This window comes from Aureococcus anophagefferens (genome assembly GCF_000186865.1).
Source record: "Aureococcus anophagefferens unplaced genomic scaffold AURANscaffold_5, whole genome shotgun sequence".
Taxonomy (NCBI): Eukaryota; class Pelagophyceae; order Pelagomonadales; family Pelagomonadaceae; genus Aureococcus; species Aureococcus anophagefferens.
In genome coordinates, this window is record NW_008705565.1 from 1,349,943 (window position 1) to 1,373,246 (window position 23,304).

The window sequence follows — 23,304 nt, forward strand, 5'->3', positions numbered from 1 at the left end:
GATGCTCGCGATGCTCGCGTGACCCCGGGCGGCGAATAGCCCCCGCCGGGACGACTTACGGCGGGTGCCGCGGAGCCCATCCACGCCTCCCTGATTATGTGAATTTCGCTGGGGCGGGGTGACCGCCGGGGTCGTCTCTCTATCGAGCGCATTAGGCGACGCACCCCGCCTACGGCTGTACGCGTATATGGATGTGCGGCCACAAAGTGGACCGCGCGTCGCACTGTCTTGCTAACGAAAAGCACTTTAGGGTTGCGCTCGCGCGTCGCCGAGGGGCATCACGCGTCGAAGAAGAGGAGGTAGGGGCAGAGCGGCGCGCCGCCGTCGTTGCGGCACTTGGCCACGACGCTCTCGAAGGAGCCGACGGGCGTGGCGTCGCGGCGGTCGTGCCACGTCCACGAGTCCGCGCGCTCGTCGCGGACGAGGGCCGTGTAGTGCGCGTCCCGGAAGACGACGACGGCGAAGAGGCCGAGGCGCTTCGCGCCGGGCTTGGGCGGGCGGAAGACGGCGGCGCCGTCGAGCGGCTTGTGCGCGAGGCGAAGCACGCCCTCGACGTCGGCGGGCGCGGGCGTCGACGTGAACCACGCGACGGAGAGCGCGAGCGCTTTCGGAGTATCGTGGATGGACACGAGGACGTCGATGGAGCCCGGCGCCTTGCAGTGGTCGCAGGACTTGGCGCAGGCCGCGTGCGCGTCGCGGAACGCGGCCTCGAGGCTGTCGCCGCGCCGCGCGGCGTCCGCGAGCGTAAACGCCGTCGCCGCGCGCGCGAGGTCCTCGAAGTCGCGGGGCGTCGTCGTCGCCTTGGCCCGGCAGGCCGCACAGGGCGCGTCGCTGATCAGGCCCGACGCGCGGAACGCCCGCGCGGCCTCGGCCGCGCGCGTGCCCTTGCAGGCGAGGAGCGCCTCGAGCAGCGCCTCGAAGACCTCGGCGACGTCGAGGTGCGCGCCGCTGGTCGAGAGGTCGCCGCGGCCGCCCTCGACGGCGCCGAGCGCGACGCGCAGGCCGTCGATGGCCGCGTCGACGTCGCCGGCGTCGCCGGCGGACAGCGCCGCGTCGAGCGCGTCGACGACGCGCAAGTGGTCCTGGCGCCGGTCTTTCGCGACGCCGACGAGGGCCCGCGGGTCGCGGAAGGCGCCGCGGAAGGTCGCGCAGCGGTGGAGCACGGCGACGATGGCGTCGAGGGAGCAGTTGCTCCGCCGCTCGACGTCGACGAGGCCCTCGGGCACCACAAAGTCGTCGTCGTCGTCGTAGGCGCCGTCGAAGGCCGGCGCCGCCGCGGCCGCGTCGGCCCGCCAGTCCCGGGCGGGGCGCGGGGCCTCGGGCGCCCACGGAGCCGCCGCGTCGAGGAGCGGCGGCAGGTCGGCCGGCGGCGGCCCGGGCGGGTCCTCCCGGAGCGGCGCCGCCAGGGGCTCGCCCGGCGCCGCGGCCCAGGCCGGGACCGGCGCCGGCGCCGCGGCGCGCGACGGCGTCAGGATCGGATCGAGACGCGGATCGAAGACGTCGTCGCGCGGCGCGGGCGGCCGCGGCGGCGACCGCGGCGCCGGCGCGCCGCGCGGCGCGCCCCAGGCCGAGGCCGGCGGCGCCGCGACGGGCGCCGGCGCCGGCGCGCCGCGCCGCGGCGGCGACCGCGGCGCCTCGCGCGGCCGCGCGTCCATGAGCTCCTGGCCCTTGCGCAGGAGCGTGCCCTTCTCGAGGCCCTTCTCGATGTAGCCGCTCAGGTCCGCGAGCTTCGAGAAGTCCGCCGACGCGAGGGCCAGCGCGCACAAAGCCTGCTTCTTCCGGTTGAGGTCTCGGAGCAAATGGTAGCAGTCCTTGGAAAGGCGGATCCCGTCGACGGCCGCGACGAGGTCCACGTTGACGCGCCCGTTCCCGAGATCATCCCGCAGCAGGCGCCCCCCCTCCTTCTTTTTCAGCTCGGCGAGGACGAACGCGTTCCGGAGCAGGACGCCGAACATGACGCCCGGGTCCGCGAGGCGCTCCGCGGCGCGGCGCTGCTGAGCGAGGCTGAGCTTTTTGAGCACCTTGGCGACGTCGGACGTGAGAGCGAGCGCGTCGGCGACGCTCCGCAGCTCGGGCGTGAGAGCGTTAAGCTCGCTCGCGGACGCCGCGAGCAGATGCTTCTCTCGGACGGCCTTCTCGACGTAAGCGTTCCGGTCCTTGACCTCGCCGAGTTCGCCGGGCGCGGCCCGCAGGAAGCGCACGCAGGCGTCGGCGTCCCGGACCGCGTAGGCCTCGAGCGCCTTGCGGCATCGGCCGTCGACGCCCTGGGCGTCGACGAAGGCCTTGACGCGGCGCTGTAGCTCGGCCTTGGGCACGCGATCGAAGGCGGACGTCGCCGCGCGCGGAGCGGCGCGGGGCCGCGGCGCCGACGCGGGCGCCGCGCCCCGGGACATGGGCCCGCGGTTCGACGCCGCCGCCTGCCGCGCCGCCGCCTCGCGGCGGTCCTCGGCGTCGAGTTGCCGCGCGAGCGCCTCGGACTCGCCCTCGAGCCGCCGCTCCTCCGCCCGCAGGCGCTCGGCGGCCTCGGCCTCCGCGCGCGCGAGGCGCCGCTCGGCCTCCTCGCGCTCGAAGCTCGCGCGCCACTCCTCGTCGGGATCGACGGCGCGCTGCTCGTCGGGGTCGTCGACGCCCCGCGACTCCTCCGCAAAGGCCGCGAAGGCGCGCTCGTTCGCCTCGGTCTCGCGCGTCTCCTCGAGGACGTCGGCGACGCGCGCCGACCAGTCGCCGACGTCGCCGTCCGTCACCTCGAGCGCCTCGAGCCGCTCGAGCAGCGCGCGCTGGATGGCCTCTGGCTCACCGAGGAGCTCGATGCACGCGCTGCCGTCGACGTCGTGCGTCTCGACGAAGCGCTTCAGGGCCGGCAGGAGCCCGCCGGCGCCCGCCGGCGACGGCGGCGACGGCGGCGGCGGCGGCGACGGCACGCGCGGCGGCGGCGGCGGCGGCGGCGGGAGGACCTCGACGCGCTTCGCGGGGCCCTTGCCGCGCCGCGCCGCAGACACGTCGACCCAGTCCTCCGAGTCGGCGTCGTCCGCGGGCGCCAGCAACGGGGGCTCCGCGGGACGCGCCACGGGCGACTGCGCCGTGGGCGTGTCGCACAGCGCCGACTTGAAAGAATCGTCCGAGTCCGAGTTCGCGTCGGCGCGGACGATTTCGCGCGCGGGACCGCTCGTCTCCGCGGCCTTCCTCGCCTCCTTGGCCTTGGCCTTCTTCTTCGCCTTCTTCTTCGCGTTCTTCTTGCTCGCGGGAGCGGGGGCGACGGCGTCCACGAAGACGTCCTCGAGCTTGTCCATGGCCTCCTCGACCTCCTTGTCGACGTCCGCCTTGGACCGCGGCGCCTCCTCCTCGCGCGGCGCGTCCTCCTTGCGCGACGCCTCCGGCGCGCGATCCGGGCCCCGAGCTTTCCGCTGCGCCACCGGATACTTCGAGATGACCTGCTCGAGGTCTCGGAGGTCCCGGGGCAACAGCTCGAGGAACGGCGCGCCGAACGACGTGAGGTCGTACTTGCGTGCGAGCTTTTGCGACGGGTGGCGCTCGCCCAGCAGCGCGACGACCGTGGCCGCGAGCGCGTTGCCGGCCGCCGCCGCGGCCTCGAGGTGCGGCACGGCCTTTGGAACCTCGCCCGCCCAGAGGTACGCCAGATCTTCGATAGCGCGTCGCGCGCTAGCTTCGGAGTCCGCGTCGTAGTCGCTAAAGTCGAGCTCGGTGAGGATCGCAAAGGACAGGGTGCGCGCGACGTCTTCGTCATCCTCGGCGTCCAGCCGTGCTGCCTTGTATGTCGTGGGCACGCCGAACATGGTCATCTTAAGACCGTCGCCTTTGAGCAACCAGTACGTGAAAAGCAGATGCGCGACGGCGAGGTGCGGATGATGCGCCATGTCCTGCCTCGCGAGGGTGATGCGCGCAAGGGACCCAAGCCGACAAATGGCGTCACGCAAGGTGAAGTCATCGGATGCGCGGTCGGAGAAGGACCGAGCGAGCGCACAGAGGCGCTTCAACAGCAGGATGTGCATAGCGTCTAAACCAGGGAGCGTCTCTCGCGCTCTCGGATAGCTCCCGACAATCGTCTGCCAGATAGACGAATCTTGGAAAATCAAGAATTTGCTGGCATCCATGATTGTCTCCAGGCTCGCTTCACGGTGGCCTCGTGCAGTCAGCGATTCGGGCCGCGGAAAGGTGCCGAGAGCTTGCGATATCTCGAACCACGCGAGTTGGGTCTTCGCGTAAGAATTTCCAAGATTCGCGAGGACCTCGAGCTTCTTCGTCGCACGCCGAGACTCATCCGTCGCAGCGGCGTCCAGCAGTGCGGTCCGGCACACGCGCACAAGGGATGGGAGCTCGGGGCGGAGCCAAAATTTCTCCGCGTCAGAGGCGGGCGCGTCGCTCGGCCCGACGCAGTGCACGACAATCTTGAGGCGAATGTCGTGGACTCTAGCGCCAAGACGAGCCGCCGCCTCCTCGACGGTAGCATCTCGGGAAATAGAGCGCATGGGCTCACCGTTGCAAGAAGCCGAGATCTCGCTCGTCGGCTGCTCAGCCCAGTCAAGAAGCTGCCGAAGGTGCGACACTAGATTTTCTTCGCTTTGCTTGAGGCTGTTCGATTGCAGGTAAGCACCGTCTTGCAGAGCAAACACCGCGAAACTTTGGAGTAACTTGAAGAACGTACGAATAGGACCCTGACGGACTTCAGTGCGCTGAAACAAGGAGTCGCCGCTGCCGCTGACGACGGACACGGCAATGAGCACCTGATCGGCCTGGGTCTGCGCGGCGCAGCTCACGTGGCAAACGATGAAGCGCGATGATTTGAGCGGCTGCAACGCCTCACGGAGAGTACCGTTCGCGAGCGTGAGCGTGGTGCCCTTGAGTCTCTCAGAAATGCCAAATTGGTCTGCCAAATCGGAAGCGAAGCGTTCACGCTCGGAGGCCTCGCGCAACTTCGCGTAGTGCGCGGAGATGCGAAACACCGAGCCCTTCAAGACGTCTTCTGCGCGCAGGCCCGGCGCTCCCTCCTGAGCTCCCGCGATGGTGCGACATGCCAGCTCTGCCTGGGTCGTTTCCAGAAGCGCGTCGTCGATCTCGAAGAACTTGCGCGCTACCGAACCCTTGGGGCCAACACACAGCATGAGCAGGCACCGGTCGCTTCCTGCGCCGTCTGCGTCCGGAGAATCGTAAATGAGCACCATGGTGACCTTGCTGGGGGCCGATTCGCTTTTAACGAGATTCAAGGACTCATCGAGGTCGTCGATTCGGATCGGATCTCCATCGTCGACCACGACCGCGAACTGCACGGTCTCGAGGACGCTTTCGGGAGCGCCAGCCGCGAAGAGGAGCCGCAGCAATTCCAACCCCGGCTCATATGACTGCTCGCTGGACACATCCTCCATGACCTCCAGCCAATCCTTGACGATCGCCAGAGCGGAACCGTTGAGAATCGACTTCTCGCGCGTGATCATAGCTCTGCCCGTATGCGTATCAGGGATGGGACCGCTCGAAGCTCGGACAGACACAAAGACTTTCGTGTACTGGAACGCTTCACCTGGGAAGGTCACCCCGAGGCAGTACTCGCTCGCAGGCTCGGGATCGCCCGGCGGCAGGACGTCGACCATGGATTCGGACATACGCACAACCTTCAAAGATGGATCGTTTCGGTCCAGGGAGTCAAAACAACCACCTCGCAGGAAGTCAGCCATCGAGGATGCATTAGGCGCTTTCCAGAGCATGGCGCGACTCGGGAACTGCACGTCGGCGAGGGCGCCGAGTTCCTTAGCTTCGAGGCAACACTTGGCGATGCCGTAGAAGGAGTCATTCATTACAGCTGGAATGAGCGACAAGGCAGACAGTCTTCCCGGCAACGGTCCCAGATCATCTGAAAGTTGGACGTAGATGTGACTTTCCGACTTCATCTTTTTCCCGAGTTTGTCCGAGAGCAGCTTGTGCCAGCTTTCGCCTTTCTTGGCCACAACGAGCATGTGGCATGTGGCGCCACGGACATCATCGGACGCGTCCAGGACGACAGGAGAGGAGAGCGGCTGCAAAGAGCGCGTACGACGACCTCCCGCACGAGTCTCGAGCTCGGAGTACACTCGTAGAATTCCGTCCGACTCTAAGTCGCCGAGCACATCAAGGAGGTGGGGCACGAGGCCGGGGAGATGCTCGGGCGGAATGTTGGACAGCAGCTTGCGGGTGATCAGAGTCGCCAAGTGCGCGCCGCACTTCGTGTTGACGAACGACTCGGGCGACACGTGGAGGCTCAGCTCCTCTGTTTGGACCCCGGGCTGGGTCACCTCAATTCGCAGGCGGACCTGAGGCCGCTCGACAAGGAGTACGTGGCATTTGCGCCGGCCGCGGCGCGGGTCGACGACCTCGGAGATGCTCGCTAAAGCATTCACGCGCTCGAGGAGACCCCCGTGGTAGTCGCGCTCGAGCGCCGGCATAAGTGACTCCGTAGCCTGGGCGCTGTACTCCGACGCGACGAAAAAATCCAGGTCCTGAGCGCCTAGCTCGGTCAGCGACCGTGTCGCGTCCTTCTTCCGTGCGAGATGGATCGCAAGCTCGTAGCAGTTGGAATTAGAATCGCCCGCCCGTTGGGCGCTGATCAAACCAAGCACGTCGAAGCGTGTCGTCTCCTCGTGCAAGCGCGCATGCATGACAAGCAGCCGCGCGTCCGCCTCGGGGATTCGCGGTCGTAAAATGAATAGCGACGTCTCGGTGACGACGTCGTCGAGCTCGACGGGCACGGAGTCCAACTCGTCGTCGCTGTCGAGCGGCTCTCGGTACGCCACGATCTTGTCGCGCAGGTTGTCGCCGGACAAATTGATCTGGTCGCCGTGCTTCTCGAAGAGCGCGTCTGCAAAGGACTGGACCGTGCGACCCGAACGCACGTGCGACGTCAAACGGTCGAGAAGCCCGTCGGTTAGCACATCCTCATCGGCCCCGAGCCACTGCACCCCGACGTCGAAGTCGCCCCCCGACCCCGGCATGGTAGAACTGCGCGCGACTCGAGCAAGAGCGCCGCTGTCCTGCTGCGCGCGGTTCGGCGACCCGACGCCACAGCCACCTCGAGGGACGGCCAGACGTCTCCCGAACGCCTTCCCAAGGCCTTCCCCGGAGGAGTCCTCCCGAGAGGGTTCTACGGTGGCCAGACCTTCGAAGGTCGGAGCTCGAGCGATGTTAGAAAAACCGCGACCCCGGGAATCGGGCGAGGAGGTCACGCGGGCGCGTCGTAAAAGAGGAGGTAGGGGCAGAGCGGCGCGCCGCCGTCGTTGCGGCACTTGGCAACCATGCTCTCGAAGGAGCCGACGAGCGTGACGTCGCGGCGGTCGTACCACGTCCACGCGTCCGCGCGCTTGTCGCGGACGAGGGCCGTGTAGTGCGCGTCCTGGAAGACGACGACGGCGAAGAGGCCGAGGCGGCGCGCCGGCTTCGCGCCGGGTTTGGGCTCGTCGAAGACGCCGGCGCCGTCGAGCGGCTTGTGCGCGAGGCGGAGCACGCCCTCGACGTCGGCGGGCTCGGGCGTCGACGTGAACCAAGCGACGGACAGCGCGAGCGCTTTCGGAATATCGTGGATGGCCACGAGGACGTCGACGGAGCCCGGCGCCTTGCAGTGGTCGCAGGACTTGGCGCAGGCCGCGTGCGCGTCGCGGAAGGCGGACTCCAGGCTCGCGCCGCGCCGCGCGGCGTCGGCGAGCGTGAACGCCGTCGCCGCGCGCGCGAGGTCCTCGAAGTCGCGGGGCGTCGTCGTCGCCTTGGCCCCGCAGGCCGCGCAGGGCGCGTCGCTGATCAGGCCCGACGCGCGGAACGCCCGCGCGGCCTTGGCCGCGCGCGTGCCCTTGCAGGCGAGGAGCGACTCGAGCAGCGCCTCGAAGACCTCGGCGACGTCGAGGTGCGCGCCGCTCGTCGAGAGGTCGCCGCGGCCGCCCTCGACGGCGCCAAGCGCGACGCGCAGGCCGTCGATGGCCGCGTCGACGCCGCCGGCGTCGCAATCGTCGACGGCGAACAGCGCCACCTCGAGCGCGTCGATCACACGCGCGTGGTCCCGGCGCTGGTCACCCGCGACGCCGACCACGGTCCGTGGATCGCGGAAGGCGCCGCGGAAGGTCGCGCAGCGGTGGAGCACGGCGACGATGGCGTCGAGGGAGCAGTTGCTCCGCCGCTCGACGTCGACGAGGCCCTCGGGCACCACAAAGTCGTCGTCGTCGTCGTAGGCGCCGTCGAAGGCCGGCGCCGGCGCCGGCGCGGGCGCCGCGGCGCGCCAGTCCCAAGCCGAGTCGCCGGGGCGCGGGGCTTCGGGCTCCGGGCTCCACGCACCCGCCGCTGCGAAGAGCGGCGGCACGTCGGCGTGCGGCGGCGGCGGCGACCCGGGCGGGTCCTCGCGTGACCAGAGCGGCGCCGGCGCGGGCTCGTGCGACGCCGCGGTCCAGGCCGGGACCGGCGCCGGCGCCGCTGCGGGCGACGGCGGCGGAATCGGATCGAGGCCGTCGCCGCGCTGCGGGGACGGCGGAGGGAGCGACGACCACGGCGAAGCCGGCGCCGGCTCGCTGCGCGGCGCACCCCAGGCCGAGACTGGCGGCGCGGCGACGGGCGCCGGCGCCGGCGCGCCGCGCCGCGGCGGCGACCGCGGCGCCTCGCGCGGCCGCGCGTCCATGAGCTCTCGGCCCCTGCGCAGGAGCGTGCCCTTCTCGAGGCCCTTCTCGACGTAGCCGCTCACGTCCGTGATTGTGGACAAGTCCGCGGATTCGAGGGCCAGCGCGCAAAAACCTTGGCCTTTCGGATTGAGGTCTCGGAGCTTTCGGTAGCAGCGCTTGGAGAGGCGGAGCCCGTCGAGGGCCGCGACGAGGTCCGCGTCGACGGAGGCCCCGTGGCCGTCCCGCAGGAGGCAGCCCTGCTTCTGCTTCTTCAGCTCGGCGAGTATGAAGGCGTTGCGCGCGAGGACGCCGAACATGACGCCCGGATCCGCGAGGCGCTCCGCGGCGCGGCGCTGCTGAGCGAGGCTGAGCTGTCTGAGCGCCTTGGCGACGTCGGACGTGAGCGCGAGCGCGTCGACGATGTCCCGCAGCTCGGGCGCGAGGGCCTTGAGCTCGCTCGCGGACGCCGCGAGTAAGAACTTGCCGTGGATGGCGCTCAGCACGTAGGCGTTCTGGTCGTCGACGCTGCCGAGGTCGCCGGGCGCGGCCCGCAGGAAGCGCACGCAGGCGTCGGCGTCCCGGACCGCGTAGGCCTCGAGCGCCCTACGGCACTTGCCGTCGACGCCCTGGGCGTCGACGAAGGCCTTGACGCGGCGCTGGAGCTCGGCCTTGGGCACGCGGTCGAAGGCGGACGTCGCCTGGCGCGGAGCGGCGCGGGGCCGCGGCGCCGGCGCGGGCGCCGCGCCCCAGGACCTGGGCCCGCGGCCCGCCGCCGCCGCCTGCCGCGCCGCCGCCTCGCGGCGGTCCTCGGCGTCTAGTTGCCGCGCGAGCGCCTCGGACTCGCCCTCGAGCCGCCGCTCCTCCGCCCGCAGGCGATCGGCGGCCTCCGCCTCCGCGCGCGCGAGGCGCCGCTCGCTCTCCTCGCGCTCGAAGCTCGCGCGCCACTCCTCCTCGGGGTCGACGACGCCCTGCGCCTCCTCCGCGAAGGCGCGCTCGTTCGCCTCGTTCTCGCGCGTCTCCTCGAGGAAGTCGGCAACAACCGCCGACCAGTCGCCGACGTCGCCGGCCGTCGCCTCGAGCTTCTCTAGCCGCTCGAGAAGCGCGCGCTGGATGGCGTCCGTCTCGTCGAGGATGCACGCGGTGTCGTCGACACTGTGCGTCTCGACAAAGCGCTTCAGGGCCGGCAGGAGCCCATCGGCGCCGGGCGACGACGGCGACGGCGGCGGCGGCGGCGACGGCACTCGCGGCGGCGGCGGCGGCGTAGGCGGCGGCGGCGAGGACTCGACGCGCTTGGCGGCGCCCTTGCCGCGCCGCGCCGCAGACACGTCGACCCAGTCGTCGGAATCGGCGCCGTCCGCGGGCGCCACTAGCGGCTCCGAAGGAGGCGCCGCGGGCGATCGCGCCTTGGGCGTCTCACACAGCGCCGACTTGAACGATTCGTCCGAGTCCGAGTGCGCGATCGACGCGCTGCCGTGGGCGTCGCGCGCGGCCACGCTCGTCTCCTCGGCCTTCGCCTCCTTGGCCTTGGCCTTCTTCTTCGCCTTCTTCTTCGCGTTCTTCTTGCTCGCGGGAGCGGGGGCGACGGCGTCCACGAAGACGTCCTCGAGCTTGTCCATGGCCTCCTCAATCTCCTTGTCGACCTCCGCCTTGGACCGCGGCGCCTCCTCCTCGCGCGGCGCGTCCTCGTTGCGCGACGCCTCCAGCGCGCGATCCGGGCCCCGAATTTTCCGCTGCGCCACCGGATACTTCGAGATGACCTGCTCGAGGTCCCGGAGGCCCCGGGGCAACAGCTCGAGGAACGGCGCGCCGAACGCGGTGAGGTCGTACTTGCGCGCCAGCTTTCGCGACGGGGGACCCGCGCGCAGCCGCTCGACGACCGCCGCCGCGAACGCGTTGCCGGCCGCCGCCGCGGCTTCGAGGTGCTTCTCAGACGACGGATTCTTTCCCATCCAGAGCACCGACAGATCTTCAAGAGCCTGTCGCACGCGAGCTTCGGAGTCCGCGTCGTAGTCGCTAAAGTCGTGCTTTGGGAGGATCGCGCGCGAGAGACAAAACGCGACGTCTTTGTCGTCGTCGGGAACCAGCGGTGCCTTGGCGAAGTTCACCGGAATGCCAAACATCGTCAGACGCTTGCCATCGCCATCGAGCAGCGAAAATGCAAAAAGCAGATGTGCGACGGCGAGGTGCGGATGCGTACGCATGTCTTGAGGGACGAGAGTCGTGCGAGCGTAATACGAGAACTCACCGATCATTTTGCAGCATTGGTCATTACTCTCTTTGGATTTTACAGCGTCGACGCTGGACTGAATCAGTGAGCACATCCGCTTCAATCGCAGAATGTGTACCGCGTCGAAGGCAGAAACCAGATCTCGGCGCGGGTAGCTTTCGAGAATCGTCGCCAAGATCGTAGAATCTTGGACCACCGAAAAGCTATCGTTTGTGAGAGTCTCAAGGCACATATCACGGTAGCGCCGCGCTTTCAGTGAGTCCGGCCGAGGGAAAGTGCCGAGGGCTCGCGACACCTCGAACCACTTGAGCTGCGCCTCCGCGTACGGATTTCCGATACGCGCGAGGACGCCGAGCTTCTTCGTCGCACGCTCAGACTCATCCGTCGCGACGCCGTCAGCCAGCGCGGCCCAGCACACGCGCACGAGTGGGGGGATCTCTGGGCAGAGCCAAAATCTCTCCGCCTCCGAGGCGGGCGCGTCGCTCGGTCCAACGCAATGCACGACGATCTCGAGGCGAACGTCGTAGACCTGAGTGCCGAGACGCGCCGCCGCCTCCTCGATGCCATCATTTATGCCGATAGAGCGCATGGGCTCGCCGTTGCAAGACGCGGATCGCTCGCTCGCCGGGTCCAGGACCCAATTTATAAGTTGCCGAAGGTGCGGTTGAATTTCATCTTGCGTACGCTTGGATCGATAGTAGAATCGTTTTTGTAGAGTCCAGTTCGCGGCAGCTATGAGTAAACTCCCAAAGCCTTGGTTTCGCGCGGAAGCGACGAGATGGACTCCAGCGTGCTGCAGGATGGAGTCGCCGCGGCCGTTGACGACCGACACGGTCGCGAACAATTCCGGGGACCGACTCGGCGCGGCGTGACTCGCGTGGCACACGATGAAGCGTGAGTTCCTGGGAACAACCTCCATCGCCTCGCGGAGAGTGTCGCTCGCGAGCGTGAGCTTGGCGCCCTTGAGTAATTCCGATGAGCCATTGTGATTTTCCAAGCCCGACGCGACGTTTTTACGGTCGATCGGCGCGCGCGCGTCCGCGTAGTGCGCGGACATGCGGAAGATTGAATGCTGCACGACGTCTTCTACACGGAGGTTCCCACGAGCTGCCCCGAGAGTGCGACATGCGAGCTCCGCCTGGGTCGTCTCCAGAAGCGCGTCGTCGATGTCGAAGAACTTGCGCGCGATCGAGCCTTTCGGGCCGACGCACAGCATGAGCAGGCATTTCTCCGCACCCGCTCCTTGGTTGGAGTCGTAGATGAGCTCAACGATGACCCCGGCCGGCCTTCCGGCCTCTGTGAGCTTCAAGTCCTGATACACGTCGTCGTCGAGGTCTATCGCATCATCGTTGTCGACCTTGACCGAAAACTTCATATGCGGGAGAAACGTCGCCGTGGACCTCGGATTCAGGAGACAGCTCACGACGTGGACTGTCGCGTCCCGCGACTTTTCGGCGGGCCCGTTCACCTCCAGCCAGTTCTCGAGGAGGTCGAAGACGGAGCCGTCGAGATGCTGTTTCTCGCGCGTCACCATGCAGTTAGGAGGTTCGAAGAGTTGGCCGGTCTGAACTCGAAGAACGACATGGACCTCCGTCGCCGGGAGCACAAGACCGGACAGGATCACCTCGAGGCAATACTCGCTCTCGGGCCCGCGGTCGCCTCGCGACGGCGGGACGTCGAGCATGGAGTCGGACATGAGCACATCCTGGAGCGACGGGTCGTCCTTGTGCAGCGACTTGAAGCCATCCGAAGATAAGAAGTCGTGCAGCGACGGTCCGCGCTCGACCGCGGTCCAGAGCCTCGCGTGCTGCGGAAGCTGAAGGTCGCGGACGACGTTCGCGTCCTCGATCGCGCGGGCGAGGGAGAACTTCGCGATGCCTTTGAATGGCATGCCCATCATGCCGCTTCGCAACGTGATCGTCTTCGGGTCGTGTAAGGGTCCGAGGTCGTCAGAGAATTGGATCTTGAGCGTGCCTCGCGACGGCCGTTCCTGCCATGCCTTGAGTTTCTCCATGAGCACCACGAGCCACGATTTTTCGCCTCGCTCAATCTCGACGTGAATGAAGCACTGGGCGCCGCAGAGATCGTCGCGCGGATCCGGGACGACGGGAGCGGACAGCCGCAGCGGAGAACGCGGGCCGCGGCCGCCTTCGCGAGTCTCGAGCTCGGAGTACGCCGTCAGATAGCCGTCGCTCTCGAGGTCCAGCAGCACGCCTTGCAGGTCGGTCAGAGACGTCGCCGGGATCGCTGCATCAGCAGCGTTGTCGAGAAGCGCGAGCCTGACGGACTCTGCCACATACGTCACGCACTTGGCGCCGACGACCTCGTCGGGCTGCCGAGGCGGCAACTCCAGTGCAACGTCTTCGGCGCCAGGCTGGATAGCCACTACGCGCAGGCGCATACGGGCTGACTCGAAGAGCAGCACGTGGCACGCGCGCCGGCCGCGACGCGCCTCGACGACCTCGGAGACGCTCGCGGAGCCGTCCACGCGGACGTAGCGATCCAGACCGGCCTTGTAGTCCGAACCGAGGGAGGTGTGGATGGAACCCCGATCCTCGGCGCGGGCGCTGTACTCCGACGCGGCGAAAAAATCCAGGTCGCGAGGATCGTGCGCTCGGCCCGGCGCGAGCGTCGTCGCGAGTTCGCCGCAGGTGCCCGGGGCGATCTCGGCCACGGACATCTCGCGCAGGAGGTGAACCTTCACGGCGCCCTTCTCCGCGAGCGCGTACGCGACGAAAAGGACCGCGTCAGCGTCCGGGACGCGCGGTCGGAAAGTCAGGAGCGACGACTCCGCGACGACGTCGTCGAGCTCGACGGGCGCGGCCTCCTCGTCGTCGTCGATGTCCAACGACTCGCGGTACGCGACGATCGTGTCGCTCAGGCTCTGTGCGTCGCCGGATAGATTCAACTTGGCGCCGTGCTTCTCGAAGAGGGCGTCCGCAAAGGACTGGACCGTGCGACCCGAGTGCACGCTCGATGTCAAGCGCTCGAGAAGCTCGTCGTCTAGCGGATCCTCGTCGTCCCCGAGCCACTGCACCTCGACGTCGAAAGCGCCCCCCGACCCCGGCATGGTCTCGGACTTCAGCTCGAGCACTTCGGTGCTCCCTGTGACCTCGAGCTCAACACGCCCTGGGCCCAAGCGGGCCTCGCCGATGGCGCCGCGGCGCACGCGTCCCCGAGGAGTCGCGACGACGTTCCTCGTCGTAGGAGTGCGCGGAGCGACCTCCGATAGAGAAGCTGGAGCTCGAGCGATGTTTTAAAAAACGGACGACCCGGGGGCCGAGGCGCGTCACGCGGGCGCGTCGTAGAAGAGGAGGTAGGGGCAGAGCGGCGCGCCGCCGTCGTTGCGGCACTTGGCCACGACGCTCTCGAAGGAGCCGACGAGCGTGACGTCGCGGCGGTCGTACCACGTCCACGCGTCCGCGCGCTTGTCGCGGACGAGGGCCGTGTAGTGCGCGTCCTGGAAGACGACGACGGCGAAGAGGCCGAGGCGGCGCGCCGGCTTCGCGCCGGGTTTGGGCTCGCGGAAGATGCCGGCGCCGTCGAGCGGCGCGTGCGCGAGGCGGAGCACGCCCTCGACGTCGGCGGGCTCGGGCGTCGACGTGAACCACGCGACGGACAGCGCGAGCGCGCGCGGGACCTGGCCGATGTCGATGACGACGTCGACGGAGCCCGGCGCCTTGCAGTGGTCGCAGGACTTGGAGCAGGCCGCGTGCGCGTCGCGGAAGGCGGATTCCAGGCTCGCGCCGCGCCGCGCGGCGTCGGCGATCGTGAACGCCGTCGCCGCGCGCGCGAGGTCCTCGAAGTCGCGGGGCGTCGTCGTCGCCTTGGCCCCGCAGGCCGCGCAGGGCGCGTCGCTGAGCACGCCCAACGCGCGGAACGCGTAGGCCGCGTCCGCGGCGCGCGTGCCCTGGCACGCGAGGAGCGACTCGAGCAGCGCCTCGAAGACCTCGGCGACGTCGAGGTGCGCGCCGCTCGTCGAGAGGTCGCCGCGGCCGCCCTCGACGGCGCCGAGCGCGACGCGCAGGCCGTCGATGGCCGCGTCCAGGGCCTCGTCGTGGTGGTCGTCGACGGTGGTCAGCGCCACCTCGAGCGCGTCGAGCACACGCACGTGGTCGTCGCGGGCGGCCCCGGGCGTGACGCCGATGACGCCGCTCGGGGACCGCGGGCTGCTAAATTCGCGCCGGAAGGTCGCGCAGCGGTGGAGCACGGCGACGATGGCGTCGAGGGAGCAGTTGCTCCGCCGCTCGACGTCGACGAGGCCCTCGGGCACCACAAAGTCGTCGTCGTCGTCGTAGGCGCCGTCGAAGGCCGGCGGCGGCGGCGCCGCCGCTCCCGCCGCGGGCCAGTCCCAGGGCGAGGCCGCGACGCCGGAGGCCGCGACGCTCGGCGGCGGGCCCCACGCGGACGCGGGCTGGTCGAGAAGCGGCGGCACGTCGTCGGGCGGCGTCGGCGAAGGCGACCGCGGCGGCTCCTCGCGCGTCGAGGGTGCGGCCGCCGCGGGCTCAAGCCAGGCCGAGGCCGGCGGCGGCGCCGGGGAGAGAAGAGGCCGCACGATCGCATCGAGGAGCGATTCGACGTCGCCGCCTCCGCGCGGCGGCGACGGCGGCGGCGACCGCGGCGACCGCGGCGGCGACGGCCGGGCGATGCGCGGCCAGGGCGACGCCGGCGCGGGCTCGCGCGGCGCGGCGAGCGGCGGCGGCGCGGCGGCGGGCTCGGGCCGCGCCGCAGAGGACGACGGCGCCGGCTCGCGGCGCGAAGCGGCCCGGGCCGAGGCCGACGGCGCCCAGGCGGCGGGCGGCGGCGCGGCGGCGACGCGCGGCGGCGACGGCGGCGCCTCGCGCGGTCGCGCGGCCACGAGCTCGTGGCCCTCGCGAAGGAGCGTGCCCTTCTCGAGGCCCGTCTCGATGTAGCCGCTCACGTCCTTGATTGTGGACAAGTCCGCGGACTCGAGCGCCGCCGCGCAGAGGGCCTGGCGCTCGGGGTCGAGATCTCGGAGCGCCCGGTAGCAGTCCTTCGATAAGCGGCGGCCGTCGAGGGCCGCGACGAGCGCCGCGTCGACGGACGGCCGCCCGAGATTGTCCCGCAGGAGATCGGCCATCTCCCGTTTCTTGAGATCGATGAGTATGCGGCCGTTGCGGTTGAGCACGCCGAACAGAACGCCCCCCGGGTCCGCGAGGCGCTCCGCGGCGCGGCGCTGCTGATCGAGGCTGAGCTTTTTCAGCGCCTTGGCGACGTCGGACGTGAGCGCGAGCGCGTCGGCGACGCGCCGGAGCTCGGGCGCGAGGGCCTCGAGCTGGCTCGCGGACGCCGCGAGCAGAAATGTGCTCTTGGCGGCGTGCTGTGACACCCAGGAGCTCCGTTCGTCGACCGGAACGTTGCCGATCTCGCCGGGCGCGGCCCGCAAAAAGCGCACGCAGCCGTCGGCGTGCCGCGCCGCGTAGCGCTCGAGCGCCGCGCGGCAGCCGTCATCGAGGCCCTCAGCGTCGGCGAAGGCCTTGGCGCGCCGCTGGACCTCGGCCTTGGACACGGGCGCGTCGAAGGCGGACGTCGTCCGGCGCGGAGCGGCGCGGGGCGGCGGCGCGGCGGCGGGCTCGGGCCGGGCGATGTGCGGCCAGGGCGACGCCGGCGCGGGCTCGCGCGGCGGCACGACGGCGGGCTCGAGCCGGGCCTCGACCGGCGGCGGCGCGGCCGGCGCCGGCTCGCGGCGCGGCGCGGCCCGGGCCGAGGCCGGCGGCGCCGAGGCGGCGGGCGGCGGCGGCGGCGGCGCGGCGCGACGCGGCGGCGACGGCGGCGCCTCGCGCGGTCGCGCGGCCACGAGCTCGTGGCCCTTGCGCAGGAGCGTGCCCTTCTCGAGGCCCTTCTCGATGTAGCCGCTCACGTCCTTGATTGTGGACAAGTCCGCGGACTCGAGGGCCAGCGCGCAGAGGGCCTGGCGCTCGGGGTCGAGATCTCGGAGCGCCCGGTAGCAGTGGTTCGATAAGCGGCGGCCGTCGAGGGCGGCGACGAGCGCCGCGTCGACCGACGGACGCCAGAGCTTCTCCTGCAGGAGATTGCCCGTCTTCCCGTTCTTGAGATCGGCGAGGATCCAGCCGTTGCGGGAGAGCGTGCCGAACAGCAGCCCCCCCGGGTCTGCGAGGCGCTCCGCGACGCGGCGCTGGTCGACGCGGCTGAGAGGCTTGAGCGCCCTGGCGACGTTGGACGTGAGCGCGAGCGCGTCGGCGACGCGCCGGAGCTCGGGCGCGAGGGCCCCGAGCTCGCTCGCGGACGCCGCGAGCAGGTACTCGGCCTTGATGGCGCTCATGACGAAGGCGCTCCGTTCGTCGACCGGAACCCTGCCGACGTCGCCGGGCGCCGCACGCAGGAAGCGCACGCAGCCGTCGGCGTCCCGCGCCGCGTAGCGCTCGAGCGCCGCGCGGCAGCCGTCGTCGAGGCCCTCGGCGTCGGCGAAGGCCTCGAGACGCCGCTGGAGCTCGGCCTTGGACACGGGCGCGTCGAAGGCGGACGTCGTCCGGCGCGGAGCGGCGCGGGGCCGCGGCGCCGGGGCCGCCGGCGCCGCCGCGACCCGGGGCGCCGGGCCGCGGCCCGGCGGCGCCGACGGCCGCGACGCGCGCTGCTCCTCGGCCGCGAGGCGTCGCGCGAGCGCCTCGGACTCGCCCTCGAGCCGCCGCCGCTCCGCCTCCTTCCGCGCGGCCTCCTCGGCCTCCGCGCGCTCGAGGCTCCTCGCCGCCGCCTCGGCGGCGCGCCGCGACTCCGCGGCCGCGGCGGCGCGCCGCGACTCCTCCGCGTACGCGCGCTCGGCCGCCTCGTCGGCGTCGGCGGCGCGGCGCGCTTCCTCCGCCTCGGCGGCGCGGCGCGATATTTCCGCCTCGGCGGCGCGCCGCGACGCCTCCGCGACGGCGCGCTCGGCCGCTTCGTCCGCCTCGGCGGCGGACGGCGACGGCGGCGGCGACGGCGCGCCCGGCGGCGGCGCGGCCGGCGGCGTGGCCTCGATGCGCTTGGCGCCGCCCTTGCCGCGGCGCGGCGCGGCCACGTCGACCCAGTCGTCGAAGTCGTCGCCGTCCGCGGCGGCCCCGAAGGGCTCCGAGGGGGCCACGGGCGACTCCAGCGCCGGCGACGTCGTAAGACTCGCGTCGGAATCCGAATCCGAATCGCTCGACGCGACCCCGTCGGCGCCGCGCGCGGCGACGGGCGCCGCATCGCGCCGGGACGTCTCCTCGATGTCCTCGCGCGCGGAGCTCATGGCCTCCTTCGCCTTCGCCTTCTTCTTCTTCGTCTTCTTCGGCTTCTTCTTCTTCGCCGCGTGACCGCCGCCCGCGCCCTGGGCCGGCACGTCGAAGCTCGCGGACGCCTCCGCGCGCTCCGCGTCGATGTCCTTCTGGGATCGCGACGCCGACGCCTCCGCGCGGCCCGGCGCGCGCGACCGGCCCGACTCGCGGAGCTCCGGCACCGGGTACTTCGAGATGGCCTGCTCGAGGCCCTGGAGACCCGGCGGCAAGAGCTCGAGGAACTTGACGCCGAACGTCGTGAGGTCGTACTTGCGCGCGAGCTTTTTTGAAGGGTGGCCCGCGCGCAGCCGCGCGAGGACCGCGGCTGCGAACGCGTTGCCGGCCGCCGCCGCCGCGTCGAGGTGCGGCACGGCTTTCGGGGCCTTGGCCACCCAGAGGAACGCGAGATCCTCGAGCGCGCGTCGCGCGTCGGCGCCGGAGCCCTCGTCGTAATCGCGAAAGTCGTGCTCGCACAGGATCGTGTGCGACAGGCAATTCGCGAGCTCCTCGTCGTCCTGGACCACGCTCTCCTGGAGCTTCATGGTGAGGCCGAACATCTGAATCAACTTCCCGCCGCCCTCGAGCAGCCAGTACGTGAAGAGCAGGTACGCGACGGCGAGGTGCGCGTGCGAGCCCATCTGCGGGCTCCGCCGCTCGCGCGCGGCCCGCATGAGCCGATTGATGAAGTCAGCGCTCTCTTGCTGGAGTGGCTTCGCGCCGACCGCGTTCGCGTGGTCGGCGTAGGACCGCACCCACTGACAGATGCGCTTCAGCTGCAGGATCTTCAGCGCGTCGAAGGCCGCGAGCTCGTCGCGCGCGCGCGGGTAGCTCTCCGCCAGAGTGTCGCGGAAGCGCGACGATTCGAGGGACGACGCGTCCGTCAGGGTGAGCGCCTCGATGCTCGTGCCAAAGTACTCCAGCGCGGTCACCGACGCGGGCTGGGGGAAGGTGCCGAGCGCCTTGGACATGTCGAGCCACGCGAGCTGCTTCTTGAGGTAGTCGTTGCCGAAGCTCCTCGCGACGACCTGCAGCCGCTTGAGCGCCCGCTCCGACTCGGCCGTCACAGTGCCGGTGGCCACGGCCGCCCAGCACGCGTCCACGAGCGGGGGCAGCTCCGGGCGCAGCCAATACGCCTCGGCCTCGGACGCGGGCGCGTCGCGGCGCCCGAGGCTCCGCATGACGACCGTGAGGCGGACGTCGCAGACCGGAGCGCCGAGACGCCACGCGGCTTCCTGGACGGTGTCCGAATACTTGACAAGACGCGCGGGCTCGCCATTACACGATGCATAGATCTCCGTCGTGTGCAACAAGCTCCAGCTCATCAGCTCTTTGTATCGAGCGTTGCCGCCGTCGCGCGGGTTCTTCGTGTTCGCGTACGTGCCCTCGGCGAGCGCTTTCGTCGCAGCTTTGGCCAAAAGCGCGGGGAAGGGGAGCTTCGGGGAGCTCGCGATCGTGATGCATTCGGTTCGCCGCAGCGCGGGCTCGTCGTCGCCGTTGACGACCGACACGGTCACGCACGTGCTCCCGGGTCGCGCGTGCGCGAAACACGCCGCGTTGCAGATGAGGAAGCTCGAGCGCTCGGGGAACCCTCGCATCGCGTCGCGCAGGGAGCCGCTCGAGAACGTCAGCTTCGACCCCGCGATGCACGGCCCCTTGAGCTCGGTCAACTGGGTCGCGAGCGTCCGGCGGGCGGCCGCGTCGCGCTCGTCCGCGAACTTGTCGGACACGCGAAACACGGAGTTCTTCAGGACATCCTCGGGTCGGAGGGTCGTCGCGCCTCCCGCGGCCTCTTCCAAGGTTCGCAGCGCGAGGTCGACCTGCGACGTCGCCAGGAGCGCGTCGTCGACGTCGAAGAACTTGGTCGCGACCGACCCCCGCGGGCCGACGCACACCATGAGCAGGCATCGCCGCGCGCCCGCGCCGTCGTGCCGCACGGCGTTGACGTCGCACGTGAGCACGAAGTGGAATCGACGGGAGACTTGGGAGTCGTCCGCGACCTTGATCGGAGCCGCGGCGTCGCCGACGACGGCGGGCGCGCCGCCGTCGGTCGCGACCGTGATCGCGAGCTGCGGGAGCAGCGCGCCGCTGAGGCCGGGATTCATGAGGCGGCGCAGGAGCTCGACGGCCAGGCTCGGCTCGGCGGGCCCGTTCCGCTCGGATTCTTCGCTCAAGTTCAGCCAGATCTCCAGGAGCTCGAGGGCCGATTTGTCGAGCGCGTCCGCCGTCCGCGTGGCCATCGTAGGATTGGCATCGACGACCGAGGTGCCGCTCAGGTCCCGCACAGTGACTTCGATGAGCGTGTGCGGGAGCATGCGGCCGGGCAGTTTCACCTCGAGGCAATGATGGCCCGCGGGCCCGGACGTCGGCACGGCGTCTCGCACGCGATCGGACAGCTGCACGGTCGTGAGAGAAGGGTCGTCGTCGTCCAGCGTCTGGAAATCGCCGATGCGCACAAAATGATGCATCGCGGCTTCATTCGGCGCGGTCCAGAGTCGCGCGGGTCCCGATAGCTTGACGGACTGGTTCGTCTTTTGTTTGAGCACGGCCTGCGCGATGCCTCCGAAAGATTCCTCCAGGCACGCGCGGCTCAATGATGCCGTACAAGTTGATGGCATCCCCCCGACATCGTCACTAATCAGCACGGCGAGGCTGCCGATGCGGTCATCGCGTCCGTCGAGCGCCTCCGGGTCGAGAGCGGAGCCAAAAAGCGACTTGTAGAATGGACTGGGACCCTGGAATTCGAGGGTCAGGAGCAGCGCGGCGCCTTGCAGATCACTGGACCCATTCAGAATGAAAGGAGAGGACAGCGGCTGCAAGGTGCGCGGGCCGCGGACGCCTCGCCGAGTCTCGAGCTCGGAGTACGCCTTCAGGTCTCCGATCGACTCCAGTTTGAAGAGCTTCTCAGGCAAATGGCGTAGGACACCGATTCGAGTAGGATCATCAAGGGTGTTGGCATCTTTCAAGACTTGGTCCATCATACGCACAAAGTACGTGGCGCACTCGGCGCCGACGAGCTCTTCCGGCGCGTAAATATAAGTCTGCACATCAAACTTCACGCCGTCCTGCAATAACTTAACGCGCACATGCACACAGGGCTGCTCGAAGAGGAGCACGTGCGCGTGGCGCCGGCCGCGCCGCGGCTCGACGACCTCGGAGACGCTCGCGGATGCCTCCACGCGGACGAAGCGATCGGCCAGGTAGTCATCTGCGAGCGTCGTCTTAACAAGCTTGACGTCCTGGTCGCTGTATCCCGCCGCGACGAAAAAATCCAGGTCCTCACGCGGCGTATCGTCCGGCGCGAATTGCTTCGCGATATCGAGGCAGCTCAGAGCGTCGCACGCGGTCACGGGCATCTCGTGCAGGACTTGGAGCGACACCTCGCCCTCGTCCACGCGCGCGTACGCGACCATGAGCACCGCGTCCTTCTCGGGGATCCGCGGTCGCAAGGTCAGACTCGACGGCTCCGAGACGACGTCGTCGAGCGCGACCGCCGCGCCCTCCTCGGCGTCGTCACCGTCGAGCGGTCGTCGGTACGCCACGGCCTCCTTGATGAATTTGCCCGCGTCGCTGCCAGGAAGTTTATCGCCGTGAATGTCGAAGAGCCGCTTGGCGTAGTACTTCACGGCCTGGTCCGCCTTTTGATTTTTGAACGGCAGCGGCTTGCCCCCGTCCGATGGTTGGTCCATGGACCCGAGCCACCGCACGTCGACGTGGAAGCCGCCCCCGGGGCCCGGCATGGTCGTAAGCCGCTCGCGCGCGCTCAGGGCCTCCTGCTCCGCTCCACACCTAGGTGTGGACTGGCGATTGACCCTGCGGCCAAGGCCCCGACTTCCCGGACCTGTCCGTAGGCCTGTCCGTCGACCGGCCGCGCCGCCTTCGCCGCCGAAGGCCCCCCTCCGCCGCAGCGCGACCCGCGCGAGAAGCCGCCTCTACAGACACGAGCTCACCCGCGGCCGTTCCGCCCGCGCGGCGTCGCCGGCGCGACCGGGGTACAAAATTAGGCGCCGCGCGCGCTAGGACTCGAGCTTGACGAGGCCCGCGTCGGCGAGCTTGCGGATGATGGCGCGCTCGTCCGGGTTCATCATGGCGCGCTGGAACTCGCGGGGGTCGGCGCAGCGCTGCATGAGGAGCTGCGTCTTCGGGTCCATGAGGAGGTCGCGGAGCGCGGCGTTGTTGAGGACGTCGTCGACCTGCTTGATCTCCTCGGGCGTCTTCGCCGGCGCGGGCCCCTGGCCCTTGGCGGCGTCCTCGACGACCTTGGCGGCGAGGGGCCCGAGCTGCTCCTTCTCGTCGGCCGTGGGCGGCGGCGGCGGCGCGGCCGCGCCGAGCTTCTCGAAGTGGCCGCCCATGACCTCGCAGAAGTCGGTCAGGAACTGCTTGAGCTCCGGGTCGTCGTCGAACTGCTTCGCGCCGGCCTTGGGGTCCTTGCGGAGCGCCTCGAGCGCCGCCTGGCATCTGGGATCGCCCATGCCGCGCGCGAGCGCGGGCCGCTCGGCCATGGCCTTGACGAGCTCCGGCGTGACCCAGTCGCCGCCCTTGAGCGCCTGGGCCATGGGGTGCGACGAGCCCTCCATGTTCGCCGCGACCTCGGATCGGATCGCGGAGCGGACCGACGCGCCGTCGTCCGCGGGCGGCCGCGCGGTGATCGTCACGGGGTCCGCGGGCTCCGCCGGCGCCCGGGGCTCCGCCGGCGCCCGCTTCTTGGCCTTGGGCTTGGCGTCGAAGAAGCCCTTCTTCAGGCCCTTCTTCATGCCGTCGCCGAAGGACTTCTTCATCCGCTTGTCCTCCTCTTTCCGCTTCGCCGCGCGCGCGGTCCGATCCGTCGACGCGTCCGCCATCATGAGGTCCATGAGCGACGCCTCCTCCTCCTCGGCCTCGGCCTCGGGCTCCGCCGCCGCGGCGGCGGCCTCCATGTCGAAGGCGCCGTCCTCGCCGACCTCGACGATCTTCGGCTTGGCGGCGGCGCCGCCGCTCGCCTCGTCGAGCTTGAGCATGGAGAGCTTCGAGCTCGGCGCCGCGTCGCCCATGAGCGTCTGGTCCGCGGAGACAGCCATATTGCCGATGAGCGTCTGGTCCGCGGAGACGGCTATATTGCCGGGCGCTGCGGACGCGACGCGACGCGAGGCGCTGGGGCAGCGGTTGAGCAGGTTTTGTTTTTTGCCACAGGTGTTTTTGCACTTTTTCTCCA

General features: G+C 70.1%; 1 protein-coding gene across 1 annotated transcript; it reads right to left on the minus strand.

The window, feature by feature from the left end:
* Positions 1-233: 233 nt before the first annotated feature.
* AURANDRAFT_71165 (hypothetical protein) lies at positions 234-23,170 on the minus strand (the record flags this gene model as incomplete). The annotated part of the gene is made up of 9 exons (XM_009036973.1): positions 234-3,814; positions 5,534-5,624; positions 6,324-6,446; positions 7,277-10,597; positions 13,547-13,730; positions 14,142-20,662; positions 21,101-21,154; positions 21,200-21,902; positions 22,137-23,170. 9 exons carry the CDS (start codon positions 23,168-23,170, stop codon positions 279-281), a joined length of 15,567 nt encoding a protein of 5,188 aa, XP_009035221.1.
* Positions 23,171-23,304: the final 134 nt, after the last annotated feature.